The sequence below is a fragment of the Jaculus jaculus genome, chromosome 12, assembly GCF_020740685.1.
Source record: "Jaculus jaculus isolate mJacJac1 chromosome 12, mJacJac1.mat.Y.cur, whole genome shotgun sequence".
Taxonomy (NCBI): domain Eukaryota; kingdom Metazoa; phylum Chordata; class Mammalia; order Rodentia; family Dipodidae; genus Jaculus; species Jaculus jaculus.
The window spans coordinates 13,552,791-13,572,691 of NC_059113.1; the positions used below are offsets into that span (position 1 = coordinate 13,552,791).

General features: G+C 52.4%; 1 protein-coding gene across 2 annotated transcripts in view; it reads right to left on the reverse strand.

Moving 5' to 3' along the window:
- Positions 1-19,901, reverse strand: part of Pebp4 (phosphatidylethanolamine binding protein 4) — a 245,680-nt gene that overhangs the window by 4,910 nt on the left and 220,869 nt on the right. For both annotated transcript variants that reach the window (XM_012950460.2, XM_045131334.1), the window contains 2 exons: positions 9,120-9,165; positions 6,424-6,537 (listed from right to left, as the gene is read on the reverse strand). In XM_012950460.2, coding sequence (XP_012805914.1) covers positions 6,424-6,537; positions 9,120-9,165 — 160 coding nt within the window. The remainder of the gene's footprint in view (positions 1-6,423; positions 6,538-9,119; positions 9,166-19,901) is intronic.

The window sequence follows — 19,901 nt, forward strand, 5'->3', positions numbered from 1 at the left end:
TATTTGCTGAGTGGCTGATCCGACTAGCTTGAGCGGCTTTGGGGCAGAGGGACCACTGAGACTTGGGTCCGTGGTGGGCAGGAGGGAGGTTGGGCGAGTCCAGGGTGGTCAGGAGCTGCCTCTTTTCTTCTCTGCAGAAGAGAACCCAGGAGAGCTGGAGAATGGCAGAGCCATTTCTAACCGTCCAGTCAGTGGGTCATCTGGGCCTACCTTCCTGTACTTTGTGGCCAAGAGTGGGGACCCTGGAAGGGAGGAAGAGAAGGGGGGGACTCAACAGCTAACTTCAGGAGTTACCTGAACATGCTGTGACTTTTGGATTGCTTTGAATGGTCAGTGTTCGGGCTGACTAGGGTGCGCTTCTCTCAAAGGTGTGCCTGAGGAGATTCTAAGTAGTTGCCGCTCTCAGTGCTCCCCAGGATGGTTCTAGCTGGGCACCTGCCGGGCACCCAGAGCTACCACACCCTGCCAGGTGGGTGAGGCCTTTGGAGGCAGAAAAGAGCTGCTTACCATAAGCCCACATGGTGGTGATGTGATCAGGGGCTGGGGCCCTGAGGGGTTCTGGGCCTAGACTAGGTGAACCACTGTGGGAGGTCACTGGGGGTTGGGCTGAGCTGTTTTGTGGCAAGCTGTGTGTGTTTGTGTCTGTCTGTGTGTGCTCTGAGGGGGGGGGTAGTCTGAGGGTGGAGCTGATCTCCAGGCAGGGCCCCCCTTTTGTCTTTAGTTGCTTTCCTCTATACTTCTCCACAACTTGCCTGCAGGCCTGGTGGGGGTCCCTCGAACCTTGTTCCTGCTTGTTATTGCCTCCTCCTCCTCCTGCTATGGCTGCCTTCATGCCTGTGGCCCTACCATGTCCCATGTCACTCACCAGGGAGTGTCTCAGGGGTTTAGACACAGAGCCCCTCTGTGCAGCAGTTCCTGGCCTGTTCCTCTCTGACCCCGGCATCCAGGTGCCTGCGCGCCGGGAATCAGCTTACAGTGAACCTAGCCCCGAGTCCCCGTGACTCTTGCCCGCTGTTTCCATCCTATCTTGCCACAAGCGAGCTTCTTCTCTGAAGGTTGCTGGGGTGGTAGCTGACGCCGTGGCACTGTCTGGGGCCTGTGGTCCTGGACTGACTTCTGGTGCAAGTTGTGGTCTGTCACCATCATCTTGTAGTCGAAGACGCATGCGAGGCTGGGGTGGGGACTGGTGCAGGCAGCAGCCCCCCCGGGTGCTTGAGGCTCAGTCACACCCTTCACGCAGGAGGGGGCGCTGGGCAGGATGCACCACCTCAGGCCTAAGACGGCAAGATACAATTGTCCCCTTGTGTCCTGCATCAGAGACTAGCATTTTGGCGGTTGGGATAGTGTCAGGAGCCCCTTGTCAAGAGAAGGGTCAGTTCACTGTAGACCTTTGGTCAACCATGGGCTTCAAGTTCCTCAGTCGTCCCGAGGGATACTGGTCACTGTTTTGACCCTCCTCCTATGACAGGGTGAAGGGAGGGGCCTGGAGTGAAGGGCAGCCTGGCCGAGAGGTGGTCCTGCCCGTCTTGGGTCAGATAATGAGGACATGGATGTGGGTAGGGATAGACTGCCGTTTGAGCGCCCGGTGCTCTCAGAGCTGCGGCCTCTTCGGGTGTTGAAGGAAGTTGATGCGGTGTATTTGTGAACATGGGGGTGTGAGAACATGCAGATTCATGTGCGTGTGTGTGTGTGTGTGTGTGTGTGTGTGTGTGTCCCATACAGAGACACGCTTGGTGACTGGGAGGCTGCCATGGACTGGGCACAGTGACAGGTGATCAAAGGAAGGTAGAGGTAACCTCTTTTGTCAGGGAATTGACAGGCTCCGGGTGGAATCAGAGCCAATTGGCACAAAACAGGATTTTCTGGCACCCAAGAGGTCTACGCAGACGCCCGAGCACCAGTGGATGCTAGCAGAGCAGATGTGGCGACGGAGGCTGACGGGAGAGGCTGAGGGAGGACAGTCCTGGGTTACGATGGGACACACGAGGAGCCATTCCAGGCTGAGGAAGGGGAGAACTGTCCTGTCTCCCGGCAGCAGGGTGGGTAAGCCACATGTGTGTGACAGTGGGGCACAGACCGACCAGAGTGAAGAAGCAGGATTTAGGGACTTTGGCAGTGTGTGAGGTGCCCAGGAGCCTGTATGTGGGCTGTGCCATGGGGCAGTTGGTTCCTCTAGAGTCTAGAAGTCTAGATGCCAAGGGCTGCTAGGGAACTATGTCAGGAAACCATGGAGAACCACAGATCATCAGAGGCCACATCTGGGGCTTCGGGTGCACGTGTGTGTGTGTGTGTGTGTGTGTGTGTGTGTGTGTGTGCGCGTGTGTGCGTGTGTAGGTGTATACAGAGTTACAACAGAGTCAGTTCTCAGGGAGGCATAGAGCACGTTTAGTACGTCCCAGGCCACAGATGCTCCTGGTCTGGGAGGGCAGAGCGTAGTCTTTGGTATGAGGTCAGTGAAGCTATGCCAGCCCTTGTCAGAGGGCAGCTTTAGGGTCCCCTGCGCCCCCTTGCTGGGTCCTGGTGATACTTGAGCTGTTTGGACACCTCCTGTGATGGTCTTTGCAAGCGACAGTTCCACGCGGCTGTACTAGGATGAAGCACACATCCATGGGAGCAGGGACATGTGGCTCCCTTCTGTTCTGTCAGCACCAGGCGCTGTGCCACACATGCTGTTGGATCTAGTGTCGTCCCAGAATGTAGAGGGCATTGGCCAGACATGGCAGAAGAGGAAGGAGACGTTGAAGGTGGGTCAGTGGCACCCTAGGATGTCCTAAACCCCTCTAAGACCTTGCTGTGGCACTGGCTGCCCACCAGGTTGTTTCCTGGGAAACTTCGCCTCAGAAATGCCGAGGGGTCGGTCTTGCCAGTCAAGCCTCATCAGCTCTCCTCAGTCATGTGGCAGAACTCAGGGAAAAAAAGGGCTCCGGAAGTTGGGAATAAGCCAATTCCAGTTCATTCTGTTGTAGAATAACTAGCCAATCTCTTGCCTTGATGAGGTAGTAATTGATGTGAGGTGGCTTGCCCAAGGTTATACAATGATTAAGAGCTTGAATGTTAAGTTGTCCTTATGTATCTGTCCTGTAGACGAGTCCTGGGGAAGGGTTCACCTCCTTGGGCTCTGAACACCCATTACCTGTCTAGCTGGCCATGGCAAGTTCAATGACAATCATTTTGGGCTTCTTTCTCACTTCGTCATTCACACATGAGTCCCAGGGAAGACAAGGGCCTGAATAGGACTGGAACACGATTGGTTCCTCACAGTGTTTTCCTACCGATTCGAACATGGTGTCACACTGGGGACCTTCAGTTTCAAAACTGCTTTGCAAAGGGGCCTTACAATTACCATGCCAACGAGCTCAGCTAACTGTCCTCTTAGATGCTTCTCTCTCTACCAGGCTTCTGTGGCCTGACCTTTCGCCTTCAGCCTTCAGCCATCCCTACCTGCTCGCCTGGCACAGGGCACGGCGCCCGGTTATAGCACACCCCACCCCTCCATGGCCCCCATTCCATGGACAGAAAACTAGACCAAGTCAAGTCCCAGGGCTTAGGATTACTGGCAGGGCACCATGCCCTGACCTCCTGAGCGCTGGTCCAGCCTGGGGCTGCAGGAGTCTCTAAGCACCGCCGGGTGGGTCAGAGCACGCTGGTTTCCTCAGTGCTCTGACGTTGCACAAGAGCTGCTGTTTCTGCTTCTGCGGTTGCTCCGGGTTCACCTATGGCGACCCCTCACTCCTCACATCTCCATGCCTCTGGTGGCCTCCTGTTCTCTCTCTCTGGCCACTCAGTTTGCTTGTCCCTACAGGGCAACTTTCAATCTCCAATGGTTCCCCACAGCCTACTCACCAATGCCACACTTCTGGGCCTCCAAGAAACTCCATGAGCCTTCTCTCTTTTCTCCTCATTTTCTCATTCAGAAAACATTCCTTGCACCACTAGTATCTGCAGTCGAAAGCCTCTTTCTCCTTCACTCAAGGGTTTAGCTCTCCTGCCCATGGCTCAGCCCACGGGCTGCTCCTGCACGGAATTTCAGGACTAGAGAGCTATGGACTGGCTGCTAATGATCAACATTTTCTAGGGAGGAAACTAAGGCCAAAGGAGGGTTAATTGATATGCCCCAAAGTCACATCACTAGCTGGAGGGGAAGCAGGATTTCCTCGCTCCGCAGCAAAGTACCTTTGCTTTCTCTCTAGCTGAAGAGAGCCGCTGTCCTGGAGAGAGGGGGTCCCAAAAGGCCAGGGGTATGTTCCCAGCCCCACATGGTGATCTCCAGTGCCCTCACCATCAGAACCACACAATTAACTGTCTAATTATGAGCCTTTCTGCATTGTTAGTTAATCAGTTCCCAAGAAGACGGTGAGCCCCTTGAGGGCAGGGAAAAGTCCCTGGTCTCTGGGACTGTGTTCTCTCCACAGCTCCTGGCACAGTGCCAGGCGCATGGAAAGGGCCCTGTGGTGAGACCAGAACCTCTGGAAGTAGACAACACAGTACCGCAGCCTAAGGAACCCTGTCTAGGTTCAAGTTCAGGGTCTTAAGTGTTCATGTGGATGGAAGATAGGTCGTGTGTGTGTGTGTGTGTGTGTGTGTGTGTGTGTGTACATCCATATAAAAATCCAAAAGGGATTAACAATGTGTTTCCAAGCCAGGTGGACCATGCCTTCAATCTCAGCATTTATGATGCTGAGTGAGGGAGGAGGGTTGCCATGAGTTCAGGACCTGCCTGGCCTACAGAGTGAGTTCCAGATAAGCCTAGGCTAGAATAAGATCCTGCTTAAAGAAACAAACAACACCCAAACCCAAACCCAAATCAAACCAATGGGTTGCAGGCCTCATAGATTTATAGCTTCCTTGCCTCACTGCCTGTGTTCTTGGAGGACAAGCAGCCTTTGCCGTGAACTTGGGCCGCTGTGTTTCCTGGCAGTTAGGCTGTGGTCAGACCTCAGGAGCCCTGGCTTGGCAGAGCTGAACCGTGTCTTGAACATACACAGCTTTTTCCCCTTTCTCTTCTGCCCAGGTCTTTGCTCTTCCTGGCATCCTCTAAGGTTCTCATCTCTCCATCCTGGCATAAGAGAGCAAACGCTTGGCCCGGAGTCTCCTCAGGGCGAGCTTGTCTGAATCTTCTGCACAGGGCGCAGGTGCTGGTATCCAGAGTTTGATTGGGATGTGCGGGGGGGGTGGGGTGGGGGGGGGAGGCTGAAGCACTACCTTATTCTATGAGAATCCCCTGGGTGGGGAAGGTGTTATTCTTGGCCCCCTGAAGCCACACTACCAGGATGATAGAAGAGGCTTTCTGTCACCTTTGGTGAGATAAGTACCCAGGACACTGGAGAAGCTTTGGCCTGGCCAAAATGCATCTTTTGCTTCTTTCTTTCTATGTACCCGGACTTAAATGTGTGTCTTTAGCAGGGTAGTTTAACAGATCTGTAGGTTGGCAAGGGGCTGAGGGCACCTGGGGAGGGTTCATGGGTAGAAAGGTGGCTCTACTTTGGCTGCAAGTGTCAAGCCCTCTGTGATTGGTGGCCCTGATCGGCACACGTCCGAAGGGCTCTGTGGGCGCACCAGTGCCATTCTGGGCTCCAGCTCCTTTCCTCTGGGGCCTTGGGGCCTTGGGGATGTGACAATACCTGTGCTGGCTTCCCCGTGGGTGGAGGTTGGTTGGGGTCACTGGGGGAGAGGAAATGGCTGCCGGCGATCTGCCTTCCCACTCACTTTCCCCGGCTTGGAGCATGTGAGCACGCTTACCCTCCAACTGCTATGTGTGCTTCTGCAAGGCCGTTCCCTTTCCTAAAACTGGAGAGGTGACGGAGTGCACAGGTCTTAAGTTATTTCCCATCTTCCTGAGGAGAAGTCTAGAACTCGGAAGGGGGCGTGTGGCTTACACAGCGAGGAGGCACCAGCAACCCTTGGCTCCTTCTGCTTTCCAGCCTTGGTGGCAAGAGGACCGAGGTCAAGCAGGCTGGGCTAGTCATGAGGTTATCTATGAGAATGGGTCTTCTCCAGGGTCCGAGAAGGGCTGCTCAGAGAAGCTGGGAGAGGGGTGTGTGGCAGGGGACATCTTTGCCCCACTCCTGAGATGGCAGGGCACACTGAGCAATTAGCCACCAATGAAGACAGACCGGCAGAGTGGCATTCCAGGGCCCTCTTGCCCAGATCAGCTTCAATTATAAGGGCACAATTATCTGCTGAGAAGTTGTGGGGGTAGCTGCCTGGACATGCCATGAAAAAGTTTTGGGGGATGCTTCTTGGCTCGAGAAGACTTACTTCTTAAATGGGAGACCACATTTGAAGCCACCATCTCCTTTAGGACACTTATTCCAACTCACTCCCACCATCTGACCGTGGCCACCACGGCTCCCGAGTGCATAGAACTTCAGTTTTGCCCTCACATTCACCCTAGCTTCAGTATGAAGGCCAGGAAGGACTCACCTCGAGTTTTGTTTTCTTTGGGAAGGAGATAGATGGCCTTCTCTTCCTGAAGGTAGACGAGGAACTGGTAACGGTGGAAGCCAGTGGTCGCTGGCGGGGAGGGAGGCTGGTAAGCTATAAGAGAAGGAGCAAGAGAGACGGGGGCAGGGGGGAGAGTGAGGGGCTCACCACCATGCTACCCAGGGTAGAGCTCCTATTTGTAGCTTCTCCTGGCTACTCTGAAAGACAGATTAATCCTTTTATTTTCCTCCATGGCCCCTGATGACCTTCCTAGGGTCCTAGATACGGCCGCACCCATGTTGTCCCATTAGGGTTTTTGTCTGGCGGGATCACACTTTTAGCATCTTCATTTAAGATGTACATTTGGAGGCTGGAGAGATGGCTTTGCGGTTAAGGCGTTTGCCTGCAAAGCCAAAGGACCCAGGTTCGATTCCTTGGGATCCACATAAGCCAGATGCACAAGGTGACACATGCATCTGGAGTTTGTTAGCAGCGGTTGAAGGCCCTGGTGCATCCATTCTCTCTCTCTCTCTCTCATTCTCTCTCGAATAAATAAAATTAAAAGAGCAGCAACAACAATTGACTTTTTTTTTTAAAAGGTGTACCTTTGGGGGAGGCCGTAGGTTGATTTGAAGGTCTGAGGTGCCAGCATGGCTTTACTTTAGTTTCTCCTGATAGATTTTTGTGCCTCAAGAGAAACCCTTCTTCCTTTTACAAATGTGTTTGGCATGGATTTTAATTTTTTTTTTTTCCAGCATTTCCTTATGAACTCAGTCCCCAAGGAAGCCAGTTTTTTGGCTAGTTGAGGGGGATCTGGAAATGGTTATGGGAGTGGGTGGGATTGGGTTCAAAGGTTTGATCACAGGCACTGTAGAAGCTGGGTGCTTGGGAGCACTGGGAGAGAAGGCTCCAGAAGGCTCCTTCCCCTTGATTGTCCCTTTAGGAGGCTAGTCTTTTTGGGGAGTAGCATTATAGTGTAAAAACATCCCTTGTCTTGACCTCATGTTTATGCAGCAAGCCAGGGCTTTGTTGGCCGGGCCTGGGTCTCCCAAGCTGGGGTTCCTTCCAAGAGTGCTTTGCCCTGCCCCCACTCTCTTTCTCCCTCTTCCTTTCCAAGGAGGAGACACTAGTCCAGCCAAGAATCTTCCCAGGGTGGGTGGGGAAGGCATGTTTGTAAGGAGGATGCTGGTGGGAGGGAGCACGAGTACTTTATTGTTATGACCCCCCCTTTCCTCTCCTCATCATAAAACCAAAGAGGGACTGGCTGTTTGGCACTCTTAGAAGTGTTCCTCCTCATACACTTCCGGCCACTGAGCTTCTAGCCTGCCAACATCCAGGGGATTTCCTCACTGTTCATTTTTCCCACTGCAGATCTGCTGTGTGTATGTGGGGTGTGTGCGTGTGTCACGTAAGCTCCGGATGAACAGAGCAAGGTGCTCCTGGAGGTGTTTTCATTTGCTCCATTCAGGAGTCTACAGGGGGCATATGCGTGTGTGAGGTGCTGGTGTGCCAACACCGAGGATGTTTCAGAGTGTCTGCGTTCCAGAGGTTTCCTCCCGATACCTCCAGTGCTGAGAAAGCTTTCTGAACACGGGCTGAGCCATGTCTTTTCTCATGCATAGGTGTGTGGGTGGCAGGTGTAAGACGCAGCTTCTGACCAGGCTAATGGGGTCTACGGTTGCCCGGTGCCCTTGAGGTGGATGTATTCCACGGGACCAAAGATATGTGGCCGGGATTCTGCATGGACAAACCTGAAATTGGAATTGGGAATTTATCTTCAGGGGACATGGGAATGTTACCCCCTTACTAGGGCTTTCCTGAGGAACACCCCCCATTCCAAACATCCACAAGTAAAGCTATGGGGTGCGTGTTGGGGTACTTACACATTGAGTCACTTCGGTGCAAGGTGCCCAACTTTCACTTACCCGATCTCCTTCATTCTCCCCACACCCTGGCAAGGTGGGTGGGTATGATGCCCATTTAGGGGTTGAGGAAACTGAGATTCTGAGTGGTGAGGCGATGCCCACAGGAAATGGAGCTGGGATTGGCATGTAGGTTGGCATGACACCCAGGTCCATTCACAGTGCTTCACCCAGCGTGAGATCATTGGCATGAGGTCCTTTGTCTATGGCCTGCTCACTGCCTGGGTCCCTCTTCGAGTGGCGTGCAGGGCACAGCATGAGGATGGGACCTGAGCCGGACAGGTCCTGGGGAGACGAGGCTACACGGCCTCCCCTCCCCGAGGTCTTGCCTTCCTAGCTACGTGACAAGGGGCAGGCTTACCTTCTCCTCACCTGGATGTCGATGACCCTGCAAGGCTCTTGTGACCTCTGGGGCTTGTTGCGCATCAAATGACAGGATTATGGGCTGGGGAAACGGCGGCTCAGCACTTTTTTTTTTAAGGTAAGGTCTTACTCTAGCCCAGGCTGACCTGGAGCTCACTCTCTGGTTGTAGGCTGGCTTCAAACTCAAGGCATTTGCTTGCAAAGCCTGGGGGCCAGTACCCACGTGAGCCAGCAGCACAAAGTGGCACATGCACCTGGAGTTCATTAGTAGTGGTAACAGGTCCTGGTGTGTCCAATCTCTCTCTCTCATAAATAAATAAAAGTTTTTTTTTAAAGAACCTGTCACTATGGCTCATGTGACTGTCATCCGTGCCCTGGCTGTGGGAAGGGATGCTGGAGAGGTACACTCACCTGTTAACTCCTGGCCCTGTATCTTCCCTTTCTTCATATCGATGCCCTGAAAGGAGAGACCAACTGTGGATCACTTCCTGGGTATGGAAGGTGAAGGCTGACCCCTGCATTTCAGCACCCTCTCTTTGGGAACGGGATGAAGGAGGAGGGGTCCAACTGCTCCTGGGAGAGGGCTGTGAAGCTGGGAAGGGCTCCTTAAAGGTATGAGGAAGAGGGTGGCTGAGATAGGGTAGCCGGGAGGTAGAGCACAGATGCCTGACCTCTGGGGGTGTCCTGACAGGGCCCTTCTCAAAGGGCTGCCCCACAATCACTGTCTGCACTCGAGACTGGGCACCAGGCATAACTGTCCACCGGGCACTGTTCTCAGGGGCTGGCTGGTCACCCCACCTTAACAGGAGGGAGGACTCTGCTCTTTTTGGATCCTTCAGCCTATGAGGCCAAGGAACAAGTAGAAGGGGGAGGGCAGGAGTGAGGGGGACCACACTGCATGGCTGGACTCAGCCTACAGTTCTGGGCGGGTTCTTTGGCCTCAGTTTCTCTCCTCTTCTGCTGCTCTCCCAGCTCCCTGCGCTGCTCAGTGTCTGTGGGATAATGAGGTGCTCCCCCCCGGGGGGGGGCACTAATTATTGTTTGTGCAGGACTAGAAGATGCTTAGATGAAAGGGACTGGAGCTGAGCCCCTGGGTCTGTGCCACGGCTCAGGGCCCCAGGCCATGCCAGGGAGCCCTGCGGCCCTTAGGTGTGGAGTTTTATAACCTTAATGATGGTGATTAGTGTGACTCTTAATTGATTCTGCCAACACCTAAGTGTGCCCTGGCCCCCTTTCCCCCCAGCCCTTCCAGGTATCTGGCCCGCCTCTCTCGCACTGGGATGGAGGCATGAGGGCAGAGTGGGGTCGGGGAGAGTTGGGCAGGGAAAGGTGAGGGTCAAACCCCGGCAGACCACTGTTCCTTTCCGAACCACGTGACCGCCCCTTTGGTCTACGGCTTTCCCACTGCTCGCTGTGGGACTCTTTGCTGATATCCCTTCCCCAGACTTTTCCAGAAGGGTCTATGTCACCTTTGATTGGGAGAAGGGGCAGAAGGCTAGAAGGAGAGACCCCCCTCCATCCTGAGTCCCCCCCCCCCAGGCCTTCTCGGCCCTGTCACGTGTGTTTCTTTTGTTCTCATCCTTCAGTCAGTCTCCGCACCTGCAGGCTCAGGCACATCTGGGCAGCCTTAACATGCAGCCCTCCCCCAGCACCACCCCTCAACCCCCGTCTCGCGGCAGTGCCCATTTCAGACCGCCTGGTTCTTTGCTTGCTGAAGTTTCTTAATTCCTGCACTTTTGGGACTGTCTAGGCCTGGCATCAGGCTCAGATTATGACCAGGAGCAGAGAGCCCCAGGGTCTGGGTGGGGATAGGGTAAATGGTTTTAATCTACAGGCCCCACCCGTAGGCGCCCATCCCTTTCAGGAGAGGAGTTCAGGACCTGCCAGAAGCTATCCCAAAATAGTTCTCCTGACCAACCTGGCAGCATCGGGAGGAGGCAGGGAAGCCCAGCCCAACGGCCCGCTCTGTGTTCCCTAGCCTCCCCCACATCTCCCTCTAAGGCCGAGGGTTTATTTAAACCAAACAATAGCAACCAAGGCTGGCTGTTTCTTTTCAATTCCCCACAGGCTTGGGTCCCACCCAGAGTGATAAACAGGCCTCTCTCTCCTCCAGCCAGGGTAGGGAGGCCGTGGGGGAGGGGTGGGGCGGGGTCTGAGGCTTTGCGGGTCAGGGAGCAGCGTGGTGTGGAGTCAGAGCACTGGCCCGCGCGGAAAGTCTGACTTACCGCTTTGCTTAGACCTTGGGAGTGTCTTCTCATCCACTAGTGCTGCTTGGCAAAGACCGTGTGCAAACCGGCACAGAAACAAGCCGTCAGTCCTTCCCTCCTGCCTCCCCAGCTGTTCTGCCATCCTCTGTGTTCCACAGGGGCACTGAGGGCACTTAGCTGTTCAGAGTTCCCTCTCCAGACTGGTCCTATGGGCAGATCCTAGCCTTGCTGGCAGGAAGGGACCTGATTGCATTGGGTCCCTATGCAGTGAGTGGACAGTGTACAGCTGTGACTTATATTTGGGTTCAGTAAGGATGGTGCAATGTCCTTTGGCTATAAATGCCCCTCTGGTCAGTTCTGAAGGGGCTGAACGTCTTCCGTGGAATCAACACCAGTAGGGTAAGGACCTTAGGCAATTAAACTCTTGAGGGGAAGAGAGTTAGGGCCCACAGAAATCAAAGTGGTTGTTCTAAGGCATTTGAGCAGGGAACAGAAGAACCCCAGAATGTCCAGGAAGGATGGCTCCATACACTCCCAAAGCCTTGAGGGTGACTGCTCAAAGGGCTCAGGGCTTGTGGCACACAGTCATATTCTGTGCCTTTCCCTGAGGTCCTGACAAACTTATTGCTCTGATGTGAGGCATTATTTTCCAAAGACCACTGTTCAAGTACAGAAATATTGGATGAGGGAGTGACTCAATGATAGAACAAGTGCTTAGCACCTGCAAAGCTTTGAATTTAATCCCCAGCACCAAACCAAAGCAAACCAAAGCAAAGCAAAGCAAAGCAAACCAAACCAAACCAAACCAAACCAAACCAAATCAAACAGCATCTGGAGGTCTAGAGCTACAATAGAAACGATCCCTATCCCATGTCAGCTTCTCCACAATACCCTGGTGGATTAGAGCCGGGCGTGGTGGCACGTGCCTTTAATCCCAGCACTGGATTAAAAAAAATCACACCTAGCCCGTGATCAACTTGGAAAGCTTGGGTTCAGCTCTAAGATGTGGATAGGCTATTCCTTGGTGGCTGAGCCAGGGAGGGGCCTTGGTGGAGGGGTGGGCACAGGGGCCCAGAGTGAGAGGACTAGGGACACCGCACCTGTGCTTGGAAGGAGAGTGGCAAGAGGCAAAGGCCTGGGAGAAAGTTCTTCACACCTTCCGTCTCCCTCTCAGCCCGACCGCTGCCTCCGTCTCTCCTGCTGGCCTCAGGGGCTATTTGGTCCTTCCTCACATGGCCCAAACCCAGACTAGACCTTTCTTCTGTTACTGTGGCCAAAGACCAGTTGACATTTTTCTAAATGCTCAGGTTAAAAAAAAAAAAAAAAAGAAATGACTATGGAAATTACAAAGAGCTCAAATGTAGTTGGATTTCTGATCCTTAGGAACGTTGAAAAGCCAAGGATGGTCTTTTCAGAATATTACCCGCTAGGGTGCTCCTAGGCATTTGGGCCATGTACCAGGGAGGATAGTCAGGATCCCTCTAAGCATCAGGGACCAACAGCCTTGGGGAGGTGGCTCTTTCCTTCACCAGCATCCTCTGGGAACCCATGACTCTCCTATCGAAGGCAGGAGAAGTAGAAAATTGCTCTGTTAAGACTGATCTGTAGGGGTCTGGAGAGATGGCTCAGTGGTTAAGGTTGCTTCCTGTCCCGAGGAGGACTGAGAGCTTGCTCAAGTTCGATCCTCCGACCCACATGAACAGCTGGGCATGACCACACATGTCTGAAACCCCAGCCCTGTGAGGAGCAGAGACAGGAGAATCTCAAGGGCTTGTGCAGAAATGGAAAGCTGAGGGTTCAGTACGAGACTCCAGCTCAAGTAAGAGTGGGCAGAAGAGAGCCCGACATGGTGGCGCACACCTTTAATCCCAGCACTCAGGAGGCTGAGGTAGGAGGATCACCGTGAGTCCGAGGTCAGTGTAAGTTTCAGGTCAGCTTGGGCTAGGGTGAGACCCCTGCCTCACAAAAGCAAAAAGAAACCAAAACACACAAAGTGGGCAAAAGAGTGAAGGAGCCAAACACCCAGTGCTCCCCTCAGGTAAGCCCACAGGGGTGACCTAGGCATGTACATAAGCGTGTAACACACACACACACACACACACACACACACACACACACACACTAACTTTTATATGTTCAGGATGCAAAAACGTTACTTGCTTCTGTTTCTTAGACGTTGGTCCCAGCTGGGTGTGTGCATGTAAGTAGGTACGTGTGCCCATGTATAGGGTACTGGGTACACATATGCCTGCCTGGTATATGCATAAAGTACCAATTATTTATTCTAAAAACTTTTTTTGAGGTAAGCCCAAAAGACTGCCTTTTTTTTTTTTTTTTAAATGAGAGAGAAAATTGGCTTGCCAGGGCCTCCAGCCACTGCAATCAAGCTGCGGACGCGTGCGCCCCCTTGTGCACATGCGTGACCTTGCGCGCTTGCATCACTGTGCATCTGGCTTATGAGAGTCAAACGTGAGTCCTTAGTCTTCACAAACAAGTGCCTTAACCGCTAAACAATCCCCATCTCCAGCCCTATTTATTTATTTAGAGGTGCTGGGGATGGAGCTCAGAGATTCGAGACAAGTGTGCTACCAATGAGCCACGTCCCTAATCCTGGCACAAAGGACTCTCGTTGCAGAGAAGGAACTGCACTGTGGACACACGGGGCTCTCTGCGTGTCTGGTTCACGAGCTTGCTTCTGCTGGCTTCTATCTCAGCACCAGTGTGTCTCTGGGATATGGATAAAGTAAATCAGCATGTGAGATACTTAGGGAAAGTTGGGGATCAACTGCAAATCCCAGCAACCCCATTCTGAGACAAGGGAGACCCAAAATGTCTTAAAGGGCTTGTTCTGACTGATCTGTCTCAGGTCAAGTCAACAGCACCATGCTGGAAGCCAAGGGTCTGTCTCTAGCCACTGTGAGCTTACATTTTCCTTTTGTTTTTTTTTTTTTTTTTTGGTTTTTTGAGGTGGGGTCTCACTCTGGTCCAGGCTGACCTGGAATTAACTGTGCAGTCTCGAACTCATGGCGATCCTCCTACCTCTGCCTCCCGAGTTCTGGGATTAAAGGCGTGCGTCACCATTTCATTCTCCGGGCAGCTGCCCCATTGTCTGGTCTCACTACACTGCACGCACGGAAAGGTGGAAAGTAGTGGACTGTGCAATCAGATAGGAAGCAGTTTTCGAGGCTAGGGACGGCGTCTTACTGGCTTTGCTCCGCTGGGATGCCTCACACGCAGTGGGCAGGGGGGTGCCCTTGCTTCCTCAGTCAGCCCTACCCTTTCTTTCCTGTCCTCATGGGGATCTATGACAGCCATGGTATCTGAGGCTTTTCATAGCGCTGAGGGTTCAGAGATACCCCTTCCCGACCGAGGGAGCCCATCAAGTAAGGGCTCTAGATTTGGATTATGAGTCTCTGGTGGGTGAAGAAGGGAACTAGATGTTGCTGGGCCCAGTAGAGATGCTGGCCTGATGTCCTCATTCCCCTGCAAATACCTATAGGTAGCTGGTCGCCCACTTCAGCCTTTGTGAAGCCCCAGTTTCTCAAGCTGTCTGCCCTCGGACTGGAGGGTCATTGGCACACTTCCTCCAGCCCTCAGGGGATGACCATCTCTCTGTCCACCTCGCCCTGCTTGAACAGGAGGGTTCAGTCAGCTCTGCCCAGTTATGGGCCTTGGGCCGGAGTGGGAAGTTCACATTCTCGATCTCAGGGAGTGTGAGGGGTTGCAGTCTGAGACTCTTCAGTCCCAAGCTTGAAAGGTGAGGCACAGAGAAATAAGGGAAGGTGGAGGGAGAAATGAGCAAAACAGAGCTTTGGGGTGGAAAACGCAAAAAAGAAAAAAAAAAATCTAACAACAACAAAAAGAGAAATAGAAACAGAGTTCCAGACTGTCAGCAGCAAGCACCGTTGGAGAAAGTTCCTTGCTGTTGTGCACAGCTGCCTGCAAGCTGCCAAGTGGCAAAGAAGCCAGGAAAAGGCACAGCATTGGAAAGCACTACCCAGCAATCTGCATATTCTCGATTAACAAGGGCTAAGTGAGTGGAAGGCATTAACAGCTCCCAGGCTCTGGGGTCCCCAGGGGTCATGGCTGCCAGGCCACTGAATGCCGACTTGGAAGAGACCCAGCCTAGGAGATGATGCCTGCTCCAAGGGAAAGCTTCCAGTCAATTAACCCCAAGGTCTGCTCTTGCCTTGGGGCTGAGGAATGGAGGGCTGGCCGATGCAAGTGGAACGGGGCCTGTGGGAAGCTGCAGACGGGGGCATAGAGACCCGAGTCCTCTGGGAGCTGAGTGCTTCTAGACCTCAAGGTGTAGATGACCAATTATTTTGTGCATTCGTTTCCTTCAAGACATATCAAGATCAGCCGGGCATGGTGGCTCATACCCCAGCATTGGGGAGGTTGAGGCAGGTGGATTGCCATGAATTCAAGGCTAATCGGGTTGCATGGTGAATTCAAGACTGCCTGGGCTACAGAGTGAGATCCTGTCTCAAAACAACAACAACAAAAAGCCGGAATTAGAGACTTAATAGGCCTTTTCCCTGTACCCTTATGGGCAGAGGGGATAGAATGGTTAGTACCATCTTTAGAATATACTGATGGATAGGTAGTGGATCCTGGTATCTTAGCATTTCTTTTTTTTAAGTTTAAATTTTTTTGAAAATTATTATTTATTTATTTATTTGAGAGAGAGAGAGAGAGGGAGAGAGAGAGAGAGAGAGAGAGAGAGAGAGAGAGAGAGAGAGAAAATGGCAGGCCAGGGCCTCCAGCCACTGCGGATGAATTCCAGACATGTGTGTCCCTTTGTGCATCTGGCTAACGTGGAACCTGGGGAATTGAACCTGGGTCTTTCAGCTTTGCAGGCAAACACCTTAACCGCTAAGCCATCCCTCTAGCCCTTGGCATTTCTTTATAACAAGACCCCTTAGTGTTGATTGGTTACTTCATAGGTCTTCAGATTCCAAGGTATAGGAATAGGGTGTGACTGAGGGGGAATGACTTACTTTTTATAGGACGAAGCTGTTGAGGATGGGAGACTTTAGAGCTTAACTACTTTCCATCCCACTGGGTTAAGAGCCAAGATTTCCTAAGGCCAAGATCAAGGCTATTTGTGGCTTGAAAAGTATAGGTTGCCTAGGAAATGTGAAGTGTGTGTGGTTCCCCGATACGTCCGCTGTCTGGAGCCTGCCGGTGTGTACTAGTTTCTAGCATGGAGTTGGCCCTTGGGAATGTTGGCTGGAGAGACGAGGTGACAAATGAATGGACGAGAGGCTCTGTGTTGGAGATAGCAATACTAACAAGCACAGTTCATGCTACTGAGGAATACTGGAGTTACCTTCTTGTTGCTGGGACAGAGCACCCGGGGAAGAGCAGCTGATGGGAGGAAAGGGATGACTTTTGGCTCCAGGGGAAGCTTCATGATGTCAGGGGAAAGCATGGCATGAGTAGAGTCAGAACATCCCCTTTGCCACAGCAGGTAGACAATAGCAGCAGGAGAGTGAGCCAAGCTCTAGCAAGGGGGAGATGGCTATAACACCCCTAGGCTCACCCCAACAACACAACTCCTTCTCCTCCAGCAGGGCTCCACCTCCCGAATTGTCATCAGCTAGGGTACCAAGCATCTAAAACAAATGATATGTGGGTGGGGGAGGGATCTGATTTAAAGCACTATAAGGAGACCATGGTGTATTGGGGCATTCCTCAGCAAAGAATCAACTACAATGAGGCTAAATAATTGAGGACTGTGGTGCCATTATGGAGGAACACAGATAACAAGATACAGATGCATGGGAGTTGTAACCAGAAAAAGCCCTCAAAGGGAAAGCTGGTCTTGGCACCTTGAAGGATGTGTAATGGCATTTCGATTTTCCAGTGGGTGAAACAGGGGGAGAGAAGGACAGCATGAGCTGAGGAAACTGCCTGTTAATGTTTGGGCCTGAAATGTTCCCGTGCTCATGTTTTTGAATATGGCCCCTAGCTGGTGGCAATGTTTTGGAAGGTTGTGAAATCTTTAGGATATGGCTCTTGGCTGGTAAACTTAGGCTACTTGGAGTGAGCCTTGAAGGCTATAATTACCCCACTCCTGGTCCGCTGTTTCTGCTTTCGGATCCACCAAAATGTGAGGAGCTCATCTGGAGCTGTACCAGTCACCGTGTTTTCCCTGCCTGTACCATGATGGGCTGTACCATGGGCCAGAATAAAGCCTTCCCCTCTTAAGTTGTTTCCATCAGATATCTGCTGAAATGACGAGAAAAGTGCCTAGCCTGCTGCTTAAGCAGAATATGAAAGTGTAAATGAGATGGAGGATGCCACAGGACTGGGCTGTCCATTGGAGCCAGCCTCCAAGTGTGTGCCTGGAAGAGACTCAAGAGAAGGCTGGGCGTGCAGGCAGGAGGTCAGACTTGGACACCAGGCAGCACTTCTCATTTCTGAGAGCCAAATCCACCAGCAGGACCAACTGTGAGTCCCTGATCCCAGGTGAGGCTTGTTTGTTTCCCCGTGATGCTCAGCAGTTGTCCCAGGAGGGTCGCCAGAGCAGACTGGTCAAAGGATATTGGTGGGCTTGGGCTTTGAGCCCTCATCTATGCTGTAGGTGAAAATGAGGTGGCTGGATTTCATCACTGATGGTCTCCCTCAGAGCAGGTGAGCCTGTTCCACACAGGGCACGGGAGAATCCTGAGGACAGGAGGAGAGCCAGCATCACGCGTGGATGGCTAAGTGTGATTATGCCACATGCCTTTAGATCCACTCATTGCAAGTGCAAGCTGTGGTATCAACACTGGCTAACTGAACGCCTTGTTTATCTGGAGTCTTATTGGGAACTGAGCATAACCTTAATAGACCCTCCCCAATTCCTTTTGTCTTGACTTATTTGCATAACCACGTTACTAAAACGCTTGTTCTTGTGTTAAACACATGGCATGGAGAAGGCCTTAAGCAATTTTGAAAACCACTGTGGAAGTCACAGTGAATATGAATTTTGCACACTATCACGGCACAGAGCTTCAAAGCAAATCAAAGGAACGAGCCATTCAGCCTTCAATTTATTTCAATCTCCTTGGGGACCAAGGATGGACCGTTTCTGTCCCTGTCACTACCTAAAGGAGGGGAGCCACCCTGTTTTGGATAGCCTTCAGTGGGAAGGGCAGGCATCTTGCCAGTGTGACTGCATGACTTAGTTCACTTTCATTTTGACTTTCTAAGAGATTCTCCGCTGAAGTGCAGTGAGGCCGAGAGGCCCCCGCTTGGAGGACACAGTCCTTACGGAGTGGAGCGTCTTCGTCCGACTGCTTAGCCAGCGGCCTGAAGACGGAGAAAATGAAGATGTTCAGTTGACAGGCGACTCAGTGCCCAACACGGCTGTCTACAGGGTGAGCCAGGCTTCAGCCCGATGTCATTACCAATTAGCTACAGGACTTTGAGCAAGCCACTTGCTTTCCAAGCGTCGCTGTCTTTGTACCTATAAGGAGTGATGGGAACAACGCAGTGCTGGTTTCCTTATGGAGTTGCTGCGAAGATTCAATTAGGAGGCGTAGAGATCTGGAGTCCCACAGTGCCATCCGAGTGTCAGGGTCATTACTGAGCTAAGATCCCGGCTGAACCTCCGTGAAAGGCTGCTGGAGGGAGGAGGGGCTCCGCCACTGCCGGCGCTCTTTGGCTGCGACGGGCCCGAGAAGTCTCCTGGGCGGTGTCGGGCTTGTAAGGCTAATGGCTGTGCCACGGGCGCTGAGCTTACCCAGCTGTGACTGCGGCCTGTCCCGCTGGCTCTGGACTCACCCCAGGCATGTGAAGCAAATAGCACTTGATGTTTATTAATAGATCTTGATGAGGGGCATTAGTGACTCTTAATGACACCATCTGAGCCCAGACTCTTTCCTTCTTCTTGCCTTCAGTCCCTCCATCCCATAAACACACACACACACACATTCACACACACACGCAGAGGACATGAGGCACAGGCAGGCCCAGAGGAGGCTTAGGACAGAGGCCCAGGCATTGAGGAGGAAAGGGCTCTGTTGTTGGGGAATGGGTAGCAGGGGGTGGACCAGCCTCCTCAGAGCCCGGCGGAAGGTTCCTCTGTGGGGAACACGGCAGATGGTGGTGGGAACTCAGCTAGAAACTGCTTCATGATCAGAGCAAGGGAAGCAAAACAGTGGCAAGACTTCCAGAACTGGTGGGAACAGGCCTAGCTCGGTGGGATAGAAGTTGGCGCTGTGGAGGGCTGCCTTCTTTGCAGGGAGCAGCTGGGGGCTTAGGAGGTCCCTAGGGCCCCTTTGGGCTGCATCTGAGAGGGATGGGTGGCAGGGGAGCTAGCCACAGGCAGAGGGAATGGTAGTTCTCACCTACACATATGCACACATGTGTAGCTGCATGTTTGCACGTATCCATCCATAGTTACAATGTGTTCACATACTCAGCACACTCACAAACGTGTGCCCATTGGCACTTGCACTCACACCCATACACTTTAAAAAATATTTTATTTTTATTTGTTTGAGAGAGAAGCAGAGAGAGAGAGAGAGAGAGAAAAGAGAGGGAGACAAATAGAGAGAGAGAAAGGATATACCAGAGACTCTAACCACTGCAAATGTATTCCAGACCCATGCACCACCTCGTACATTGGGCTTACGTGGGTCCTGGGGAATCGAACCTGGGTTCTTTGGCTTTGTAGGCAAGTGCCTTAACCACTAAGCCATCTCCCCAGCCCCCATATACTTTAACATACTCACATAATACTTATACACACATGCTCACATATACGCACATGCACACACTTACACCCCCATACTCAAATGTGTGCTCACTTATATATACACACTCAAACATACAAATGCTCACCCACATGCAGTTTGCTGACACCTTCAACATGGTCACAATGTACATGTGTACTTACGTGCTTGCTCTGTACACACATGGATTCACATCTACACAAGATCACACTTACCCCCAGTACTCTTACACACGACACACATACCCGATATGCTTGCAC